The sequence below is a fragment of the Notolepis coatsorum genome (assembly GCF_963971535.1).
Source record: "Notolepis coatsorum genome assembly, chromosome: 16".
Classification (NCBI taxonomy): domain Eukaryota; kingdom Metazoa; phylum Chordata; class Actinopteri; order Aulopiformes; family Paralepididae; genus Notolepis; species Notolepis coatsorum.
Genome location: NC_140180.1, coordinates 10,801,731 through 10,819,230, shown reverse-complemented (window position 1 = coordinate 10,819,230; position 17,500 = coordinate 10,801,731). Strand labels below are relative to the sequence as shown.

The 17,500-nt window shown below is 44.9% G+C and overlaps 1 protein-coding gene across 1 annotated transcript in view; it reads left to right on the top strand.

Moving 5' to 3' along the window:
- The window catches only part of fgfrl1a (fibroblast growth factor receptor like 1a), a 204,359-nt gene that overhangs the window by 171,336 nt on the left and 15,523 nt on the right, over positions 1-17,500 (top strand). The window contains 2 exon segments of the mRNA XM_084331940.1: positions 2,802-2,879; positions 3,292-3,299. Coding sequence (XP_084188066.1) covers positions 2,802-2,879; positions 3,292-3,299 — 86 coding nt within the window.

Genomic DNA, 17,500 nt, shown 5'->3' with positions numbered 1-17,500 from the left:
ACTACAGACAGAGCCAGCTACTACAGACAGCCAGCCGCTACAGACAGCCAGCTACTACAGACAGCCAGCTACTAGCTACTACAGACAGCCAGCTACTAGCTACTACAGACAGCCAGCTACTAGCTACTACAGACAGCCAGCTACTACAGACAGCCAGCTACTACAGACAGCCAGCTACTACAGACAGCCAGCTACTACAGACAGCCAGCCGCTACAGACAGCCAGCCACTACAGACAGCCAGCCGCTACAGACAGCCAGCTACTACGACAGCCAGCTACTACAGACAGCCAGCTACTACAGACAGCCAGATACTACAGACAGCCAGCTACTACAGACAGCCAGCTACTACAGACAGCCAGCCACTACAGACAGCCAGCTACTACAGACAGCCAGCTACTACAGACAGCCAGCTACTACAGACAGCCAGCTACTACAGACAGCCAGCTACTACAGACAGCCAGCCGCTACAGACAGCCAGCTGCTACAGACAGCCAGATACTACAGACAGCCAGCTACTACAGACAGCCAGCTACTACAGACAGCCAGCTACTACAGACAGCCAGCTACTACAGACAACCAGCCGCTACAGCCGCTAAAATTGTACCTCATCCCATTTCTGCTTTGCACTAGATAGTACTGTACATTAGTACACTGCATAGTATTGTGTATTGTATATTATATGGTAACTCAGAACATTGTACATATGTCTATACCGAACACTGTGACCTCATTTCTTCTTCTAAATTCATGCTATATTATGTTATTATGTTATTTGATACTATCTTGTCTAGCACAGTCTCTGGAGCGTAACAGTAAGAAGCATTTTGTATGAAAGTATTCTGTACTTCTGTATGACAACTATTAAAGAACTTGAACTTGAACTTGTCGATGTGTCCTTGAGCAAGACACTTAACCCCTAATTGCTCCCGATGAGCAGGTTGGCTCCGCCATCGGTGTGTGAATGTGTGAGTGAATGGGTAAAATGTGAGGAACAAATTGTAAAGCGCTTTGGATAAAAGCTGCTATATAAATGCAGCCATTTACCATTTACCATTTACAGACAGCCAGCCGCGTCACAGACAGCCAGTATATGAATATGATATCCAGTCGCCGGCCCACTCATCATGTTCAAGCCCCCGCCTCCCGGCATCTCCCGGCGGGGGGGGCCTCTGGGGTCTGCTGACGTCTGGGCCCGTAAACCCTCCGGACTGTACGACAACGCAGGGCTCGGTATCTCACAGCGTGAGGCCATTACGATGTTTCAGAATAGTGGAATGTCTCAACGCTCTCCTCCTCCAGAATCAATCCATCACTGGAGACGTCCTGCTGGGAGACAAGGTTGGAGTCAGCGGTGAAACTCCAGCCGTGACCATGGAGAAGCGACATTAAGTTATACGCACCGGGCGCCACAGATGGGGGACAGCTGATATCGTCTTTTTCTGCGGCTAGTAAACTCTCCACCCGTTTTATTATCATAATCTTTTTTCCCCCTTTTTTTGACAGTAGGGATGATGAGGGGGCTACAGTAGTGGGAGGAGACAGTAGTGGGAGGAGACAGTAGTAGGAGGAGACAGTAGGAGGAATGAATGAATGAATGAAAACTTTATTTAACAGATTGCAGAATGGGTACAATACAGTGATTTTATTCTGATTTTATTTATTGTCAAAAGTATGCATAATGTTGTGTTAATTCCACAACAAGAGATATGTAATGTTAATTACCTGAAATTATTCCGTTTTTGGGGGGGGGGGGGGGGGGGGACCCTGCATATATCGGTATCGGTTGATATCGGTATCGGAAATTAAGAGTTGGACAATATTATCGGTATATCGGTATCGGCAAAAAAGCCAATATCGAGCATCCCTAAATAATATATTTGATTTGTAGGGTGCTTTATAGTTGTGGAGCAAATCCCAAAGTGCTACATTGTAAAAGAACATAAAAGCTAGCAAGAGAGTAAAAAAACAAATAAATTATGTTCTGTCACTGCATCGATGCAGACTCGTCCACGTCCACACCCCTACTGTATCTATATCTGTACATGTCCCTGACCTACTCTTACTCGTTACACTGCTGGCCAGTATGACTTACATAGTTAACTCGGGATTAATCACAAATTAATCGCATTTTATTTTTAATTTTTTTTCTACCTTAAATGGATATTTTTCAAGTTTCAAGTTTTAATACTCTTATCAACATGCGAGTCAACACATGCCTTCTTTATGCAGCCATTTAACACAAAAGGATGACCCTCATGCATTGCAAATTTGCATCAAATTCAAAACAGAGTGATGCACAAAATAACTTAAAAGAAAATAATAATTTTAAACAATGAATAAAGTGTGCATGAAATAATAGGGGAAAGAAAACGTTAGGAACTTGTTACATTCACCCACACAAGGGCTGAGTAATCACACACACACCCCTCTCTCTCACACACACACACTCTCCCAGCTCTCTTTCTCTCTTGCCCCTTCCTCATCTCTCTCACCCCCTCTGTCTCTCTATATCTCACACACACACACACTTCAGAAACAAACATAGTATCAATGAGAGCATCAAGTGAAGTGAAGTCTAGTAAAAAAGTCTAGTAACATTTAAAAAAAAAATGTAATCTTAAAAGTTAATCGTGAGTAAAAAAAATTGTGGCGTCAATAGAATCGGGCCATAACGCGTTAATACCGTGTTAACTTTGACAGCCTTAAATATAATGTAATCGAATGTAATCTAGTCTAATGTAATCTAATGGAATGGAATGGAATCGAATGTAATGTAATGTAATGTCTCTCTTGTCTCCAGACGACTCCAGCTCAGGGAGAGACGAGGCGGAGGTGGCAGGAGCGTCTGAACACACACCGGAGCTGATGGGGAAGCTGGGTGAGAAACCGACGTCCTGTTGTGTCTGTTCCTGTGTGTCTGTTCCTGTGTGTCTGTTCCTGTGTGTCTGTTGCTGTGTGTCTGTTAGGGATGGGCATTTTTAAGAAGAATCCAGATCGATTGATCGCATGCTATACTCGAGTGAGTGGGGGGGGGAATAAAAATATTTAGATTTTTTTTTTTCCTTTTTTTATGTTTAATTTAGTTCATTCACGTATATGTTTAAGGAAACCAACAAACAGTTATAATCTTACACATACATGTGAAACAAATATGTAAAAAATATATATATATATATTTAAAAAAAAATATTAATAATTTAAGATCGATTTTTCTCATAGCTACGAGTAATAGATTAATCGATTACTCATGCCCATCCCTAGTGTCTGTTCCCCCTGTGTGTCTGTTCTAGGGATGGGCGTGAGTAATCGATTACTCGTAGCTATGAGAAAAATCGATCTTAAATTATTAATAATTTCCATGAAAAGAAAATATGTATTATTATTTTTTATATATATTTTTTTTACACATTTGTTTCACATGTATGTGTACGATTATAACGGTTTGTTGGTTTCCTTATGAACAAAATTAAGTTAAAAAAATCTTTTTAACACTATGATCGCCGAGAACGTGTTAAGACGTCATTCCTAGCCATGCTCATTCTGCCGAAGACGCCGTAACTCGTCTTTGATATCAATATTTCAAAAATCTGTGATCGAAATCATATTTCCCCTCCGCAGCCCTGAGACACACTGAAAAGCTCCACTCAACTCTCTAGCGGTTCAAGAGCGCCATCCGGTGGCCTATCGGCAGATCGCCAACCGGAAATCACCCTTTGAACCGGAAGGGCTCACTCCATATGTGGTCCGGGCACTCGCTAATGTTAGAGAGACTCCGTCTTCACACAGTGAACATCGATCGGTGGAAATAACTCGAAAAAACAACATGATTTGGACGTATATACTATTATACAACCTGGAAATAGATCGGGCATTTCTACATCCCATAATAGAAAAAATTCTGTTCCACGCTCATCTGCCAGCGGCGCGAGGAAGCCACGGTGAGTTTCAAAGTTATTTTCTAATGTCTTCTATACTAACTGATCTGATGAACATATGACCCACATTAGATGAATGGTATAACGTTGCCCACGGAATTATAAACGCCCCCTCGCCCATCCGGTCAACATCAGATGATATGTAGTAACTTCTAGAACCACGTCCAGTTGACATTTTTTATCTCGCACAGATTCCTACCAAACAGTATTTGATCATCAATATAATGCATTTAGGGCTATAAATCACGTTCTGGAGAAAGCTGCAGAAAAAGATAAAAACATACTTATACTTTAGACCATATTTTAGTATGAATATGTGAATGAAATATATATATATTTTTTTATCTTTCTTCCCCTCCTTTTTCCCGATTTTTCTCCCATCCCACCCTTCCTGGTTGTTGCGTACTTTCCCCTACTGTTGGTCCGGGAGACCGGAGACTGTCACATGCTTTCCTCCGACGCATGTGCAGCCTGGGGCAGGCCAACCTGGCCGCGCAGGTTCTCACCGGGGAGAGTGTAGCGCAGGGTTTCCGTTAGAAAAAATTGTTGCCGGTCTCCGTGACCTGCAAGATTTCAATCTACCGGACAAATGAGATTAATTCCGGTCATAGTTTATTGAGCTTTAAAACAATTGATAGGCAGGCTATATAAAGAATGTCATCCTCAAGGCATGTAGATTTATAATATTATTACTTAAAACTAGGCTACTTTTGCGTATACAGTCATTAATTAATATATTCCAAATAAAATAAGTCCCTCGATACTCCGTGCTGCTGCTGACTTTATCCGCGTATGTGGGCAGTCGGTCCGACACTAAACAGCAGTCTGTTATAATCACATTTTTATGAGCTAACGAATTCCGTTATATTGGACATTTGTATTAATTATATCAAGCGAAGAACTGAGAAAGCAGAGAGACGGCAACATTATCGTGGTTTGCGTGACGACTCTCTCCACCTCGCAACGACTTATTTGCAAAGAGTATGGCGCTGCAGAGAAGCTGATTTAGCTGTTATTGGCTCTTTTCTGGGAACCGCACAGCAGCGCCCCCCACCCAACATTGGCTGAAAATGGCTGAATTGGAGTACTGCTGGAATACTGCATTGGGCTGCTTGTGCTATGGCTCTGCAGCTTCACAAAAGTTTGCACACCCAGCACTAAGCTCTCGCTCGCTGACAACGTCGTTGTCATTATTAGAAGCAACGAGGAAACAAATGTAATGATCGTTTCGTTCATCGCATAGGCTATTTAATTTTAGCCTATTTTAATACAATTCAAATAATCAAATTGTGCTTAGACTCAGGGAATTATTTTCACCGGACATTAAGACCGGAGAGATGAAATATGTCGGACTTAAACAGATTTTGCCGGTCAAATACCGGTAATTACCGGCTAACGGAAACGCTGGTGTAGCGTGTGGGAGGCCACACTATCTCTCCTCAGTTCCAACCCTCGCTGAGCAGGCGCCCCGACCGAACTGTAGGGGTCGCTGTCCACAACGCCCAGGACCCACCCTTCAGCTTTCCCACCCCCTGATACAGCCAATTGTATCAGTGTGAGAGGCCAGCCAAGCTGATAGCAACGCCGGGAGCTGGATTCGAACAGGCGAATCCTAGTGTCTCCCGGTGTTGGTGACGTGCGCCACCTGCCCCCCCGTGAATGAAAAAGTTTAACGTTGCTACACCCTGAACAATACATATAGGACATTGAATGGGCCATAATAATGGCAATTTAGCAATAGAATTTAAAAAGTTATAGCCCTGCAAAGAAGGGGAACTTCTCCATAGACAAATAGAGCTGGCAAGGGATGGTAAATTATGAATTTTAACGATGGCGATCAAAGTGTTAATAAAAAGAATATATAAAAAAAAAAAAAAAGTATAGCATAGTATAGCATGCGATCAATCGATCTGGATTTTTATTTAAAATGCCCATCCCTAGTCTGTTCCCCTGTGTGTCTGTTCCTGTGTGTCCGTTCATCCTGTGTGTCCGTTCACCACCCATAAAGGAAGCCATTGTTGTTCCTCTTCCCGAAGCACCTGTTCTGCTGAGTCGCGTCAATCTCTGAGTTTGACGGCCGAGAAGATAACTGTGATTGGATGTTGAGTGCCCCGCCCCTCTGCCACGCCCCCTCCCGTGCTGTATTCGTGCTTCGATCTGCCCGGCCCACCCCTCTGCTCGGCCCACCCCTCTGCCCAGCCCACCCCTCTGCCCAGCCCACCCCTCTCCTCCAGCCCACCCCTCTCCTCCAGCCCACCCCTCTACCAGGCCCACCCCTCTCCTCCAGCCCACCCCTCTGCCCAGCCCACCCCTCTCCTCCAGCCCACCCCTCTCTGCCCGGCCCACCCCTCTGCCAGGCCCACCCCTCTGCCAGGCCCACCCCTCTCTGCCAGGCCCACCCCTCTCCTCCAGCCCACCCCTCTCCTCCAGCCCACCCCTCTCCTCCAGCCCACCCCTCTCCTCCAGCCCACCCCTCTCTGCCAGGCCCACCCCTCTCCTCCAGCCCACCCCTCTCCTCCAGCCCACCCCTCTCCTCCAGCCCACCCCTCTGCCAGGCCCACCCCTCTCCTCCAGCCCACCCCTCTGCCAGGCCCACCCCTCTCCTCCAGCCCACCCCTCTCTGCCAGCCCACCCCTCTGCCAGGCCCACCCCTCTCCTCCAGCCCACCCCTCTGCCAGGCCCACCCCTCTCCTCCAGCCCACCCCTCTCTGCCAGGCCCACCCCTCTCCTCCAGCCCACCCCTCTGCCAGGCCCACCCCTCTCCTCCAGCCCACCCCTCTCTGCCAGGCCCACCCCTCTCCTCCAGCCCACCCCTCTGCCAGGCCCACCCCTCTCCTCCAGCCCACCCCTCTCCTCCGGCCCACCCCTCTGCCAGGCCCACCCCTCTCTGCCAGGCCACCCCTCTCCTCCAGCCCACCCCTCTCTGCCAGGCCCACCCCTCTGCTCGGCCCACCCCTCTGCTCGGCCCACCCCTCTCCTCCAGCCCACCCCTCTGCCAGGCCCACCCCTCTCTGCCAGGCCCACCCCTCTCTGCCCGGCCCACCCCTCTCTTAGAATCGATTATAATCTAAATTAATCTTTTTTTTATTTTAATTTTTGTGTGTATTGTTTTTATTGACCTATAGTCCATTCATGCCGAGTGAATCAGTTCCCCCAGCAGCCACATTTGTGTATTCAACAATTTTTGTGGGGAATTAACTCATAGAAAATGTATCGAAAAAATTAATCGAATCGAATCGAATCGTGGTCAAATGAAGAGATTCCATGATGCGTTGAATCGTTGCCTGAAGAATCGTAATAGAAATTAATCGCTGTGAGGTTGCATCGTTACACCCCTACTGTTAGCTTTATTTCTTGAGGGGGACATGCTGACCTCTCCTCCACACTGAGGGGGCCGCGTCCGCCTGAACCCAGGCCTGTAGACACGTCCTCAGTGGCGGTGTGTTGCCAGGGCGACGGCGGCCCCGCCTCCAGGTGTATTTCCCGTCAGCTATTGTATTAGCAAAGCTGCACCGCCACAGGAAATAAACCTGGACCAATTTAGAATGTTTATGTTTGAAGTTTGCAAGCGGTCTGATCTCGCACGCACAGCCCCTCCCCTCCCCTCCCCTCCCCTCCCCTCCCCTCCCCTCCCCTCCCCTCCCCCACCACCAACACAACCACAAGCAACCACACACTGACCCCGGCGCCCCACACACACACACACACACACACACACACGCGCGCGCGCACACACACACACACACACACACACACACACACACACACAGACACAGATAAACAATTGTACATTCTGTATATGCCCCACATGTCAGAGTGTGTGTTTGCTTTGGTAATAGACCTGTCTCAAACCCTGCCCTCTTTTCTTGATCCTCCAATCACAACTGTCGCTTACCTCGGACAAACCAAGTTTGTCCGAGGTAAGCGACAGTTGTGATTGGAGGATCAAGAAAAGGGGCAGGGTTTGAGACAGGTCAATTGCCTCTGACGGGCCAGAGAGCAGGCTGTTTGAGTGAGGTGTGACCAGAGGACAACATCCCTCCCATCTCTCTCTACCTCCCTCTTTCTCTCCCTCTACCTCTCTCTACCGCTCTCTCTCTCTCTCTACCTCTTTCTACCCCCCTCTCTCTCTCTCTCCCTTTCTCCCTTTCTCTCTCTACCTCTTTCTACTCCTCTACCTCTTTCTACCCCCCTCTCTCTATCTCTCTCTCTCCCTTTCTCTCTCTACCTCTTTCTACCCCTCTCTCTACCTCTCTCTCTCCCTTTCTCTCTCTACCTCTTTCTCTACCTCTTTCTCTCCCTTTCTCTCTCTCTACCTCCCTCTACCTCTCTCTCTCTCTACCTCTTTCTATCCCCCTCTCTCTCTACCTCTCTCCCTTTCTCTCTCTACCTCTCTCTCCCTACCTCTTTCTACCCCCCCTCTCTCTCTCTCTCTCTCTCTCTCTCTCTCTCTCTCTCTCTCTCTCTCTCTCTCTCTCTCTCTCTCTCTCTCTCTCTCTCTCTCAATTCAATTCAATTCAATTCAAAAAGCTTTATTGGCATGAAATTTCACAAATGTTGCCAAAGCACAATTATGACATAAACAGCAAACAACATTATACAATACAACAACAATATCAACAGAACAAGATCAAAGAAATAAAGGAGATGGTGCGGTGAATAAAACATGGTACATATATATATATAGTATATGTGTCCTACTGGTTGTCCCTTTTCTTGTGACATGAATTGACATATTTTGCAGCTAAAACTGCACATTCTTTCTGTTCCCCCAGGAGGAATGGCAATTTCTGCACTTCTGTCATACGTTGGAATTCTGGGGAAATTATTTCAATTTTTGGAAAGAATTCCTCCCTAATATTTCTGTAATTTTCACATTGTGTTAGGAAGTGTAGTTCTGTCTCTATGGCTCCATCATCACAAAGACAGCACAACCTCTCCTCTCTGGGCAGCCAGGTCTGTCTGTGTCTGCCCTTCTCTATCGCCAAACCATGGTCACTCAGTCTGTACTTTGTCAGAGTCTTTCTTAGATTCTTATCGGTTACTGTGCTGAGGTAGTCTGCCACAGTATACTATGTTTAGGTGTTTCTAATTTGTGTTGTGATTGTGTGAGTTGATTCCAATACGTAATGTATTTATCTTTTTCTTTGGTTATAATTTGGTTAGGTCTAATCTTCTGAGGCTGGCTAGGGTTTGTAATGTCAGAGTGTGAGATGTCAGCCAGTTTCATTATGAGTTGACAAAAGGGGCTCCTTTGTAGGTCCAGCTCTTGGCAGGCCAGGGCTTTATGATGATAGCAGGCCGGGTCACTTTTTTTAATATGGCTCCAGAATTTAATTGATCTTTTTTGCATATTTATGAGTAACGGATATTGTCCTAATTCAGCCCTGCATGCAGAGTTTGGGCTTTCCTCTGTACCCTGAGAATTGTTTTGCAGAACTCTACATGCAGGATCTCAATTGGATTTTTGTCCCATTTTGCCCAATCCGTTACTAATAAAGGGCCCCATACCTCACTGCCGTACAGTGCAATTGATTCTATAACTGCTTTAAATATTTTGAGCCATGTCCTGATTGGAATTTGGATTTGAACTGAACGCTTGATGGCATAGAAAGCCCTTTTTGCCTTCTCCTTGAGTTCCTTTACAGCTGAACAGAAATTTCCAGTGGAGCTGATTTGTAAACCTAGATATGTATAGCTATTTGTTTCTTCTATTTGGGTCGCACCTATTTTGAATTCTGGGTAATTTCTCTGCAACTGGGATCTTTTTTGGAAGGTCATAATTTTGGTTTTCTTCATATTCACTGTCAGGGCCCAGGTCTGACAGTACTGATGAAGAATGTCCAAACTTCGCTGAAGACCTTCTCTAGTAGGAGACAGTATGACCAGGTCATCTGCATAAAAGAGACACTTAATTTCTGTGTCTGTGAGAGTGAGACCAGGTGCTGCTGACTGTTCTAATAATAATGCCAGTTCATTTATATAAATATTGAACAGTGTGGGGCTGAGGTTGCAGCCTTGCTTCACCCCTCTGCCTTGTGGGAAGAAGTCTGTGTGTTTATCTCCAATTTTGACAGCCAATTTGTTATTTTCATATATGGATTTAATAACATCAAAGGACTTCCCCCCCTATACCACTTTCTATTCATTTAAAAAGTAAACCCTCATGCCAGACTGAGTCAAACGCTTTCTGGAAATCGACAAAGCATGCATGAATTTTTCCTTTATTTTGATTTACATATTTATCGATTAGTGTGTGTAGGGTGAAAATGTGGTCAGCTGTTCTATAGTTTGGGAGGAATCCAATTTGACTTTTGCTTAAAACATTGTGCTCATTGAGGAAATCTATAATTCTTGAATTTAGGATGCTGCCAAATAATTTCCCCAGATTACTACTAACACAGATGCCTCTATAATTGTTGGGATCATATTTGTCTCCGTTCTTGAAAATGGGTGTGATCATCCCTTCACTCCAGCTTTCAGGGAAATATCCCACACTTAGTACCAAGTTAAATATTTTTAAGATGGCCAATTTGCATTTTCTGTTTGTATGTATCTCATTTAATATGCCATCAGTCCCACATGCTTTTTTGTTCTGCAGAGCTTTTAATTTGTCTTCCAGTTCTAATTCACTGATTGGATAGTCCAGTGGGTTCTGATAATCCTTAATAGCGCTTTCAAGATTTTTTAATTGTTCAGAAATGTGTTCTTGGGCTTGATTCTGTGTTGGTTTTCTATAAAGATTTTCGAAATGGTTTTTCCATGTATCTCCATTTTGAATGGATTGTTCATTTTTATGTTTCTTGGTAAATGAGTTCCATTTTTCCCAGAATTTATTTGACCCCAGAGACTCTTCAATTAATTGTAACTGGTTTTGTATATATTGTTCTTTTTTTGTTCTCAGTGTGTTCTTATATTGCTTTAGAGTTTCACAGTAACTAAGACGGAGTTCCTGACTATCTGGATGCCTGTGTTTTTGGTTGGAGATATTTCTTAGTGTCTTCCTAATGGATTTGCAGTCTGAATCAAACCACCTTTCCTTGTTTGTTTTCTTTGGTTGTTCTGTTTTACATTTTAAATTTGATGATGAGGCCAAATGATCAAATATGTGGTTGATGTGTACCAGACACCACTCTACACCTTCGTTATTCTGAGGGTAAATCTGGGCCAGGAAGGAGTCTAGAAGAGACTGTGTTGACTCTCTCTCTCTCCCTTTCTCTCTCTACCTCTTTCTACCCCTCTCTCTCTACCTCTTTCTACCCCTCTCTCTCTCTACCCCCCTCTCTCTATCTCTCTCTCCCTTTATCTCTCTACCTCTTTCTACCCCTCTCTCTCTACCTTTCTCTCTTTCCCTTTCTCTCTCTACCTCTTTCTACCCCTCTCTCTCTCTACCTCTCTCGCTCTACCTCTCTCTCCCTTTCTTTCTACCTCTTTCTACCCCCCCCTCTCTCTTTCTCTACCTCTCTACCCCTCTCTCTCTACCTCTCTCTCTCTCCCTCTCTCTCTCTCTCTCTCTCTCTCTCTCTCTCTCTCTCTCTCTCTCTCTCTCTCTCTCTCTCTCTCTCTCTCTCTCTCAATTCAATTCAATTCAATTCAAATGGCTTTATTGGCATGACGTACTTCTACATGTTGCCAAAGCAATATTAAACATAAACATGGATTACAAACAGATATAAGTACATACAAAATATCATCGTAAAATAAAACATCAAGTATTACGGCGTAAACATGTCAGGTGACTGTCACTCACTGTCCCTCAGTTTGTGGCAGGCAGCAACATAGGCTGCTGCTAGCTCACAGCTTGTTGAGTCCTCCCCTAGTAGGACTGGTAGTTTTTCTGTATCTGGTAGTGTGAGAAAGCCTTTTTTTATTAATTCAAATTTTTTTAAATGCGTTTCTCTAATATATTTATATTTTTCACATTTGGTGAGGAAGTGCCACTCAGTTTCAGGCTCACTGAGGGTGAAATGACAGCACAGCCTTTGCTCTGCAGGAAGCCAGGTTTTCCTGTGCCTCCCCTTTTCAACAGCGAGGCTGTGCTCACTCAGTCTGTATTTTGTCAAGGTTCTTTTTTGTTGTTGATCAGTCACCATGCTCAAATAATCTGCTATGGTGTACTGTCGATTTAGAGCCAGATAGCACTGCATTTTGCTCTGTGCTTTTGTTTGTGTTTTCCAATAGGTGATGTAGTTTTGTTTTAGCTGTGTAGTAATTTGATTGATTCTGATTGGTGACGTGTTCTGTTCCTGAGGTGTGTTAAGAGAGCAGGTTTGTGGACTCAGCCTCAGGACCAGCTGGGTAAGGGGGTTCCTGATGCTCCTCAGCTCTTGGCACTGCAGGGCTTGATAATGGTACGAGAGGGGGTCACTTCATTTTAGGTGTGTCCAAAAGTTAATTGCTCTTTTTTGTATTTTTAGTATTAGTGGGTAACGGCCTAATTCTGCCCTGCATGCATTGTTTGTAGTTTTCCTCTGGACATGTAGGATAATCTTACAGAACTCTGCATGCAGGGTCTCAATGGGGTGTTTGTCCCATTGGGTAAAGTCTTGTTTTGTAAGTGGACCCCACACCTCACTGCCATAGAGTGCAATTGGTTCAATAACACATTAAATTAATTTGAACCAGATTCGAATTGGTATTTCTGTTTGTATATTTCTTTTTATGGCATAGAAAGCCCGGCGTGCTTTCCCTCTCAGCTCATTGACTGCTTCCTTAAAATGTCCAGTTGAACTTAGTTTTAGGCCTAAATAGGTGTAATGTGTGCAGTACTCTACATGTTTTGTACCAATTGAGAACTTTGGTAGGACGTCCTGAGATCTGGATCTTTTTTGGAATATCATTATTTTGGTCTTTTTGGGGTTTACTGCCAGGGCCCAGGTCTGACAGTAATGCTCTAGCAGGTCCAGGCTCTGCTGTAGGCCGTCTGCTGTGGGGGACAACACAACCAAGTCATCTGCAAAGAGCAGGCATTTCACTTCCCGATTGTGGAGACTTACGGGGGCAGAGGACTTTTCTAGTATATTAGCCAATTCATTAATATAGATATTGAAGAGTGCCGGGCTGAGGTTGCAGCCCTGACGAACGCCTCGCCCTTGGGTAAAGAATTCTGTTCTTTTTTTGCCAATTTTTACGCTGCACATATTACCAGAGTACATTGATTTAATAATATCATATGTTTTACCCCCTACATCACTCTCTATAACTTTATAGAACAGTCCTGTATGCCAAATAGAATCAAAAGCCTTTTGGAAGTCAATAAAACAGGCATATATTTTGGTTTTATTTTGGTTTATATGTTTATCAATTAGGGTATGTAGGGTGTAAATATGATCGGTTGTGCGGTGTTTTGGTATAAATCCAATTTGGCTTTTACTCAAGACATTGTGCTTGGTAAGGAAGTTTAAAAGTCTGGTATTCATAATACTACAGAAAACCTTCCCCAGATTACTGTTCACACAGATGCCTCTGTAGTTATTAGGGTCAAATTTGTCTCCGCTTTTATAGATTGGGGTTATGAGTCCGTGATTCCAGATGTCAGGAAAATATCCTACACTCAGGACCAAATTGAATAGTTTTAATATAGCCAATTGGAATTTCTTGTTCATATTTTTCATCATCTCATTCAAGATGCCATCAGGTCCACAAACCTTTTTAGATTTAAGAGTTTGTAGTTTCTTAATTTGATGCTCAATAATTGGGGAGTCTAATGGGTTTTGATTGTCTTTTATGGCAAGCTCCAATTTAGTCAATTTATCAAGAATTTGAGATTGTTCTGTGTTTCCATCAATTTGAACAGTGTGGTATAGTGTTTTAAAATGGGTTGTCCATATATCACTGTTCTGTATAGCCAATTCCTGTTTTTGTGGTTTGTTTGTGTTTCCAATGTTGCCAAAAGTTGTTTGTATTGATTGCCTCCTCAATTAGTGTCAGTTGCTGTTTGTCATATTGTTGTTTTTTGGTTCTGAGTGTACGTTTGTACAGTTTTAGGGTCTCACAGTAGAGAATGCGTACATCAGCATTATTGGGGTCTCTGTGTTTTTTATTTGATAGCATTTTTTTTTTTTTTTTTTTTTCTTTTTCCCCCTCCATTTTCCTCCGATTTTCTCCCATCCCAATGTTAGTCGTATGCCAATTCCCAGTCCCTTCCTGGTCGCTGCGCTTTACCCCCCACAGTCAGATCATTTGGGAGAGTGGAGGCTACCACGTGCTTCCTCCGACACACGTCCAGCCAATCACCGCTTCTTTTCACCTGGCAGCGCGGATTCTCATTGAGAGGGCGTAGCGTGTGGGAGGACCACACTATCCCCCTCACGTCCAATCCGCGCTTAGCAGGCGCCCCGACCGAACTGTAGGAGTCGCTGTTTACAACGACCCGGACCCACCCCGCCAGCTTCTCCCACCCTCTAATACTGCCAATTGTATTAGTGCAGACGGCCAGCCAAGCTGGTGACAACCCCGGAGCTGTGAGCTGGATTCGAACAGGCGAACCAAGCTCACAGCTCCGGGGCTGGTGACGAACGCAATCTCCGCTCGACCACCTAACCGCCCCTATTTGATAGCATTCTAATTTTTTTCCTAATGATTTTACAATCTGTATCAAACCAGCTGTTTTTTGTTGCAGTTTTTGGTTTGTTTGTAGTACATTTCAGTTGTGCCTCCTTTGCTGTTTGTCTGTATATATTGTTAATATTGTTTACTGCTAGGTTGAGGCTTTCTTTACTGTGAGAGTATGTGGAGTCCAGAAAGTTATCCAAAAGTGTTTGGATTCTTGGGGTATGAGTTGCTTTCTGGTATTGTTCTGCACTGTTTTGGTCCCATCTGTATGAATTCCTGATATTGTACAGCTTACTGTTTTGTGTTTGTGCCATTGTTGTGTCTGATCTTTTAATAAACAGGGTAATTTGGCTGTGATCAGACAGAGGGGTTAGTGGTTTCACAGTGAATGAGCTGAGGGAGGAAGGGTCAAGGTCTGTGATCATATAATCTACAGTACTGTGGCCAAGAGGTGAGCAGTAGGTGAATCTACCTAGGCTGTCCCCCCGAACTCTACCGTTGACAAAGTACAGACTGAGGCTCTGACAGAGCTGCAGGAGGTCTCGTCCACTCCTGTTCATGACCTGGTCACTATTGCTCCTGTGGGGGAGAGTGAAAGTGTGAGAGACATTTTCGTTTGAGATGTAAATGTCTCCTTGTGGATCTGTGAGGTCAGCAAGTGTTCCTGTGCGTGCGTTGGTGTCCCCACAGATGAGCACATTTCCCTGGGCCTGGAAATGGCATGTCTCTGTCTCAAGGGTAGGGAAAATGTCCTTAATAGGAGCTCTTTCTTTAGTTTTAACCATATGTAATATTTGCCCACTTTTAGGGGGTCAATTTGATGATGTAGGTCAGATTTATACCAAATGATTAATCCTCCTGATCCTCTACCTCTATTAATGTTGCTGTGTTTCTGAGATGGTACTATTATTTCTCTATAATCCTTTGGGCAGTGGGTGACAGTGTCAGCTTTACACCATGTCTCCTGTAGAATAATGATGTCGACATCTTTAAGGTTTGTTTTGAGTTCCGGGGGGCTAAACTCTTCAGCCCAAAGGTTGAAGACTTCAGGCCCTGGATGTTCCACATGCAAACTGAAAGGGATTTCATTATACGAGAGAGATGGCACAGGTAAAACAGATAAAACAGTAACTACTGGATTGTCAAGAGAGGTACGAACGTTGAACTAAAATGCGGTGTTTACTGTATTTTGTAAATGTGTGTGTTTGGTTATTGAGAACATTGTTAGAGCTGATGCATTTTGAACAATATGTAAAATATTCTTTCAACAGTATAAAGTATCAATACTAATTCAGCTTTTAACTAGCTTTTCTTTTTAACTAACAAATGTTGTCTTAATTAAGTAGTGCGTAAATGCGAGTAGTGTGTGTGTGTGTGTGTGTGTGTGTGTGTGTGTGTGTGTGTGTGTGTGTGTGTGTGTGTGTGTGTGTGCGTGTATTGTGAGACTAGTTCAGCTTAGTGCAGATGTACTGGAGGAGCTGTTTAATCTCACTCATTCCTTCAGAGTTCACTCTTCCTTGGAGGGCCTCTGCGTAGCTGCGTGGGGCCTGGTGTGGTTCTCCATGCTGTGGGCTGGGAAGGGGCCGAGGGCCAGGCTCTTGGTTCTGGTAGAGTCTCTGGTTTGTTGAGGGGTAGTAGCCAGGGCCAGGGCCAGTCTGGTTGTGGTGCTGGAGCTGGTGATGTTCTGGTGAAGCGTGGGGTCTGTGGGGTGCGCTGGGTCTGGATGGATGTCTGGGAGGTCTTTGGCTCCTGGTGGGGTCTGAGGCGTAGTGGGGGTTCCTGGGAGGTCTTTGGCTCCTGATGGGGTCTGAGGCATAGTGGGGGTCCCTGGGAGGTCTTTGGCTCCTGATGGGGTCTGAGGCGTAGTGGGGGTTCCTGGGAGGTCCTCTGGCTGGTGTAAGATGGATGCTTTGACGGCCCAGTGCCACATCTTTTAGTGTTTTTGTAAACATGCCCACTGCCTGCTTTTTTAAGTGGGTGTAGTCGTACAGGTGCTCAGGCGTTATGGATATATGATGTGCAACGTGTACATTTGGGAGTGAGGCACATCCTCTGGTGATGTCAGCGTTCACCCTATTGATGGTCTTGGGGTGAAAGTCTCTGCGGGGTAGCAAGGTTGAGATGGTGATGCGTGATTCTGGGAAGGTCGCAACTGCTTTCTCTGCTACTCTGGTGACCAGACTACCAACCTTTTCCTGTTCCTCCCGCAGGTTGTTGGTGCCAGTGTGGATGATAATATGGCCTGGTGTGCCAAACTCGGGGTGCACAAGGATCTGCAGTGCATCCTCTAATGTGGGGCACCAGATTTTGGACACTTTTGTGTTGGGGAAAAGTTTTTGTTCTTGGATGAACTTGCCGTTTGAGTCTATTAGGATAGCAACCTCAGTGTCCTTTTTCAGGGTGGTGGGCTGACGGTGTGAGATGCTGGGGGAGGAGGGGGCCTGGGGGGCTTGAGAGCCTCTCTCGGCTGCCTCCTCACTGGGTGGTGGGGGCTCGGTGGTGGGTGGGTTGTCTCTCTCTCTCTCTCTCTCTCTCTCTCTCTCTCTCTCTCTCTCTCTGTCCCTCTCTCAATTCAATAAAAAAATGTAATTCAAAGGGGCTTTATTGACATGGGAAACATACGTTCACATTGCCAAAGCCAGTGTTAAAACAAACAAAACGGAGTCTTTATCGTGGTTGTATTCCGTTGGATGTCCTTTTCTCACAAATCTTGCTGCTGTGTTTGCACATTGTTGTGTTTTTAGTTATTTGCCGTGTTTTCAAAGTCTCTTTGGGTGTTTGCAATTTGTGGGAAGTATATGTCTCTGATGTCTTGGTATAGTGGGCAGGTTGTTAAGAAGTGGAGCTCGGTTTCCACCTCTTCTTGTGTGCAGTGGGTGCACAGTCTGTCTTCGCTTGGGAGCCAGGTCTGCCTATGGCGGCCTTTCTCAATGGCTAGGCTGTGCTCGCTGAGTCTGTACCTAGTCAAGGATCTTCTTAGTTTTGGATCAGTCACAGTGCTCAGGTATTC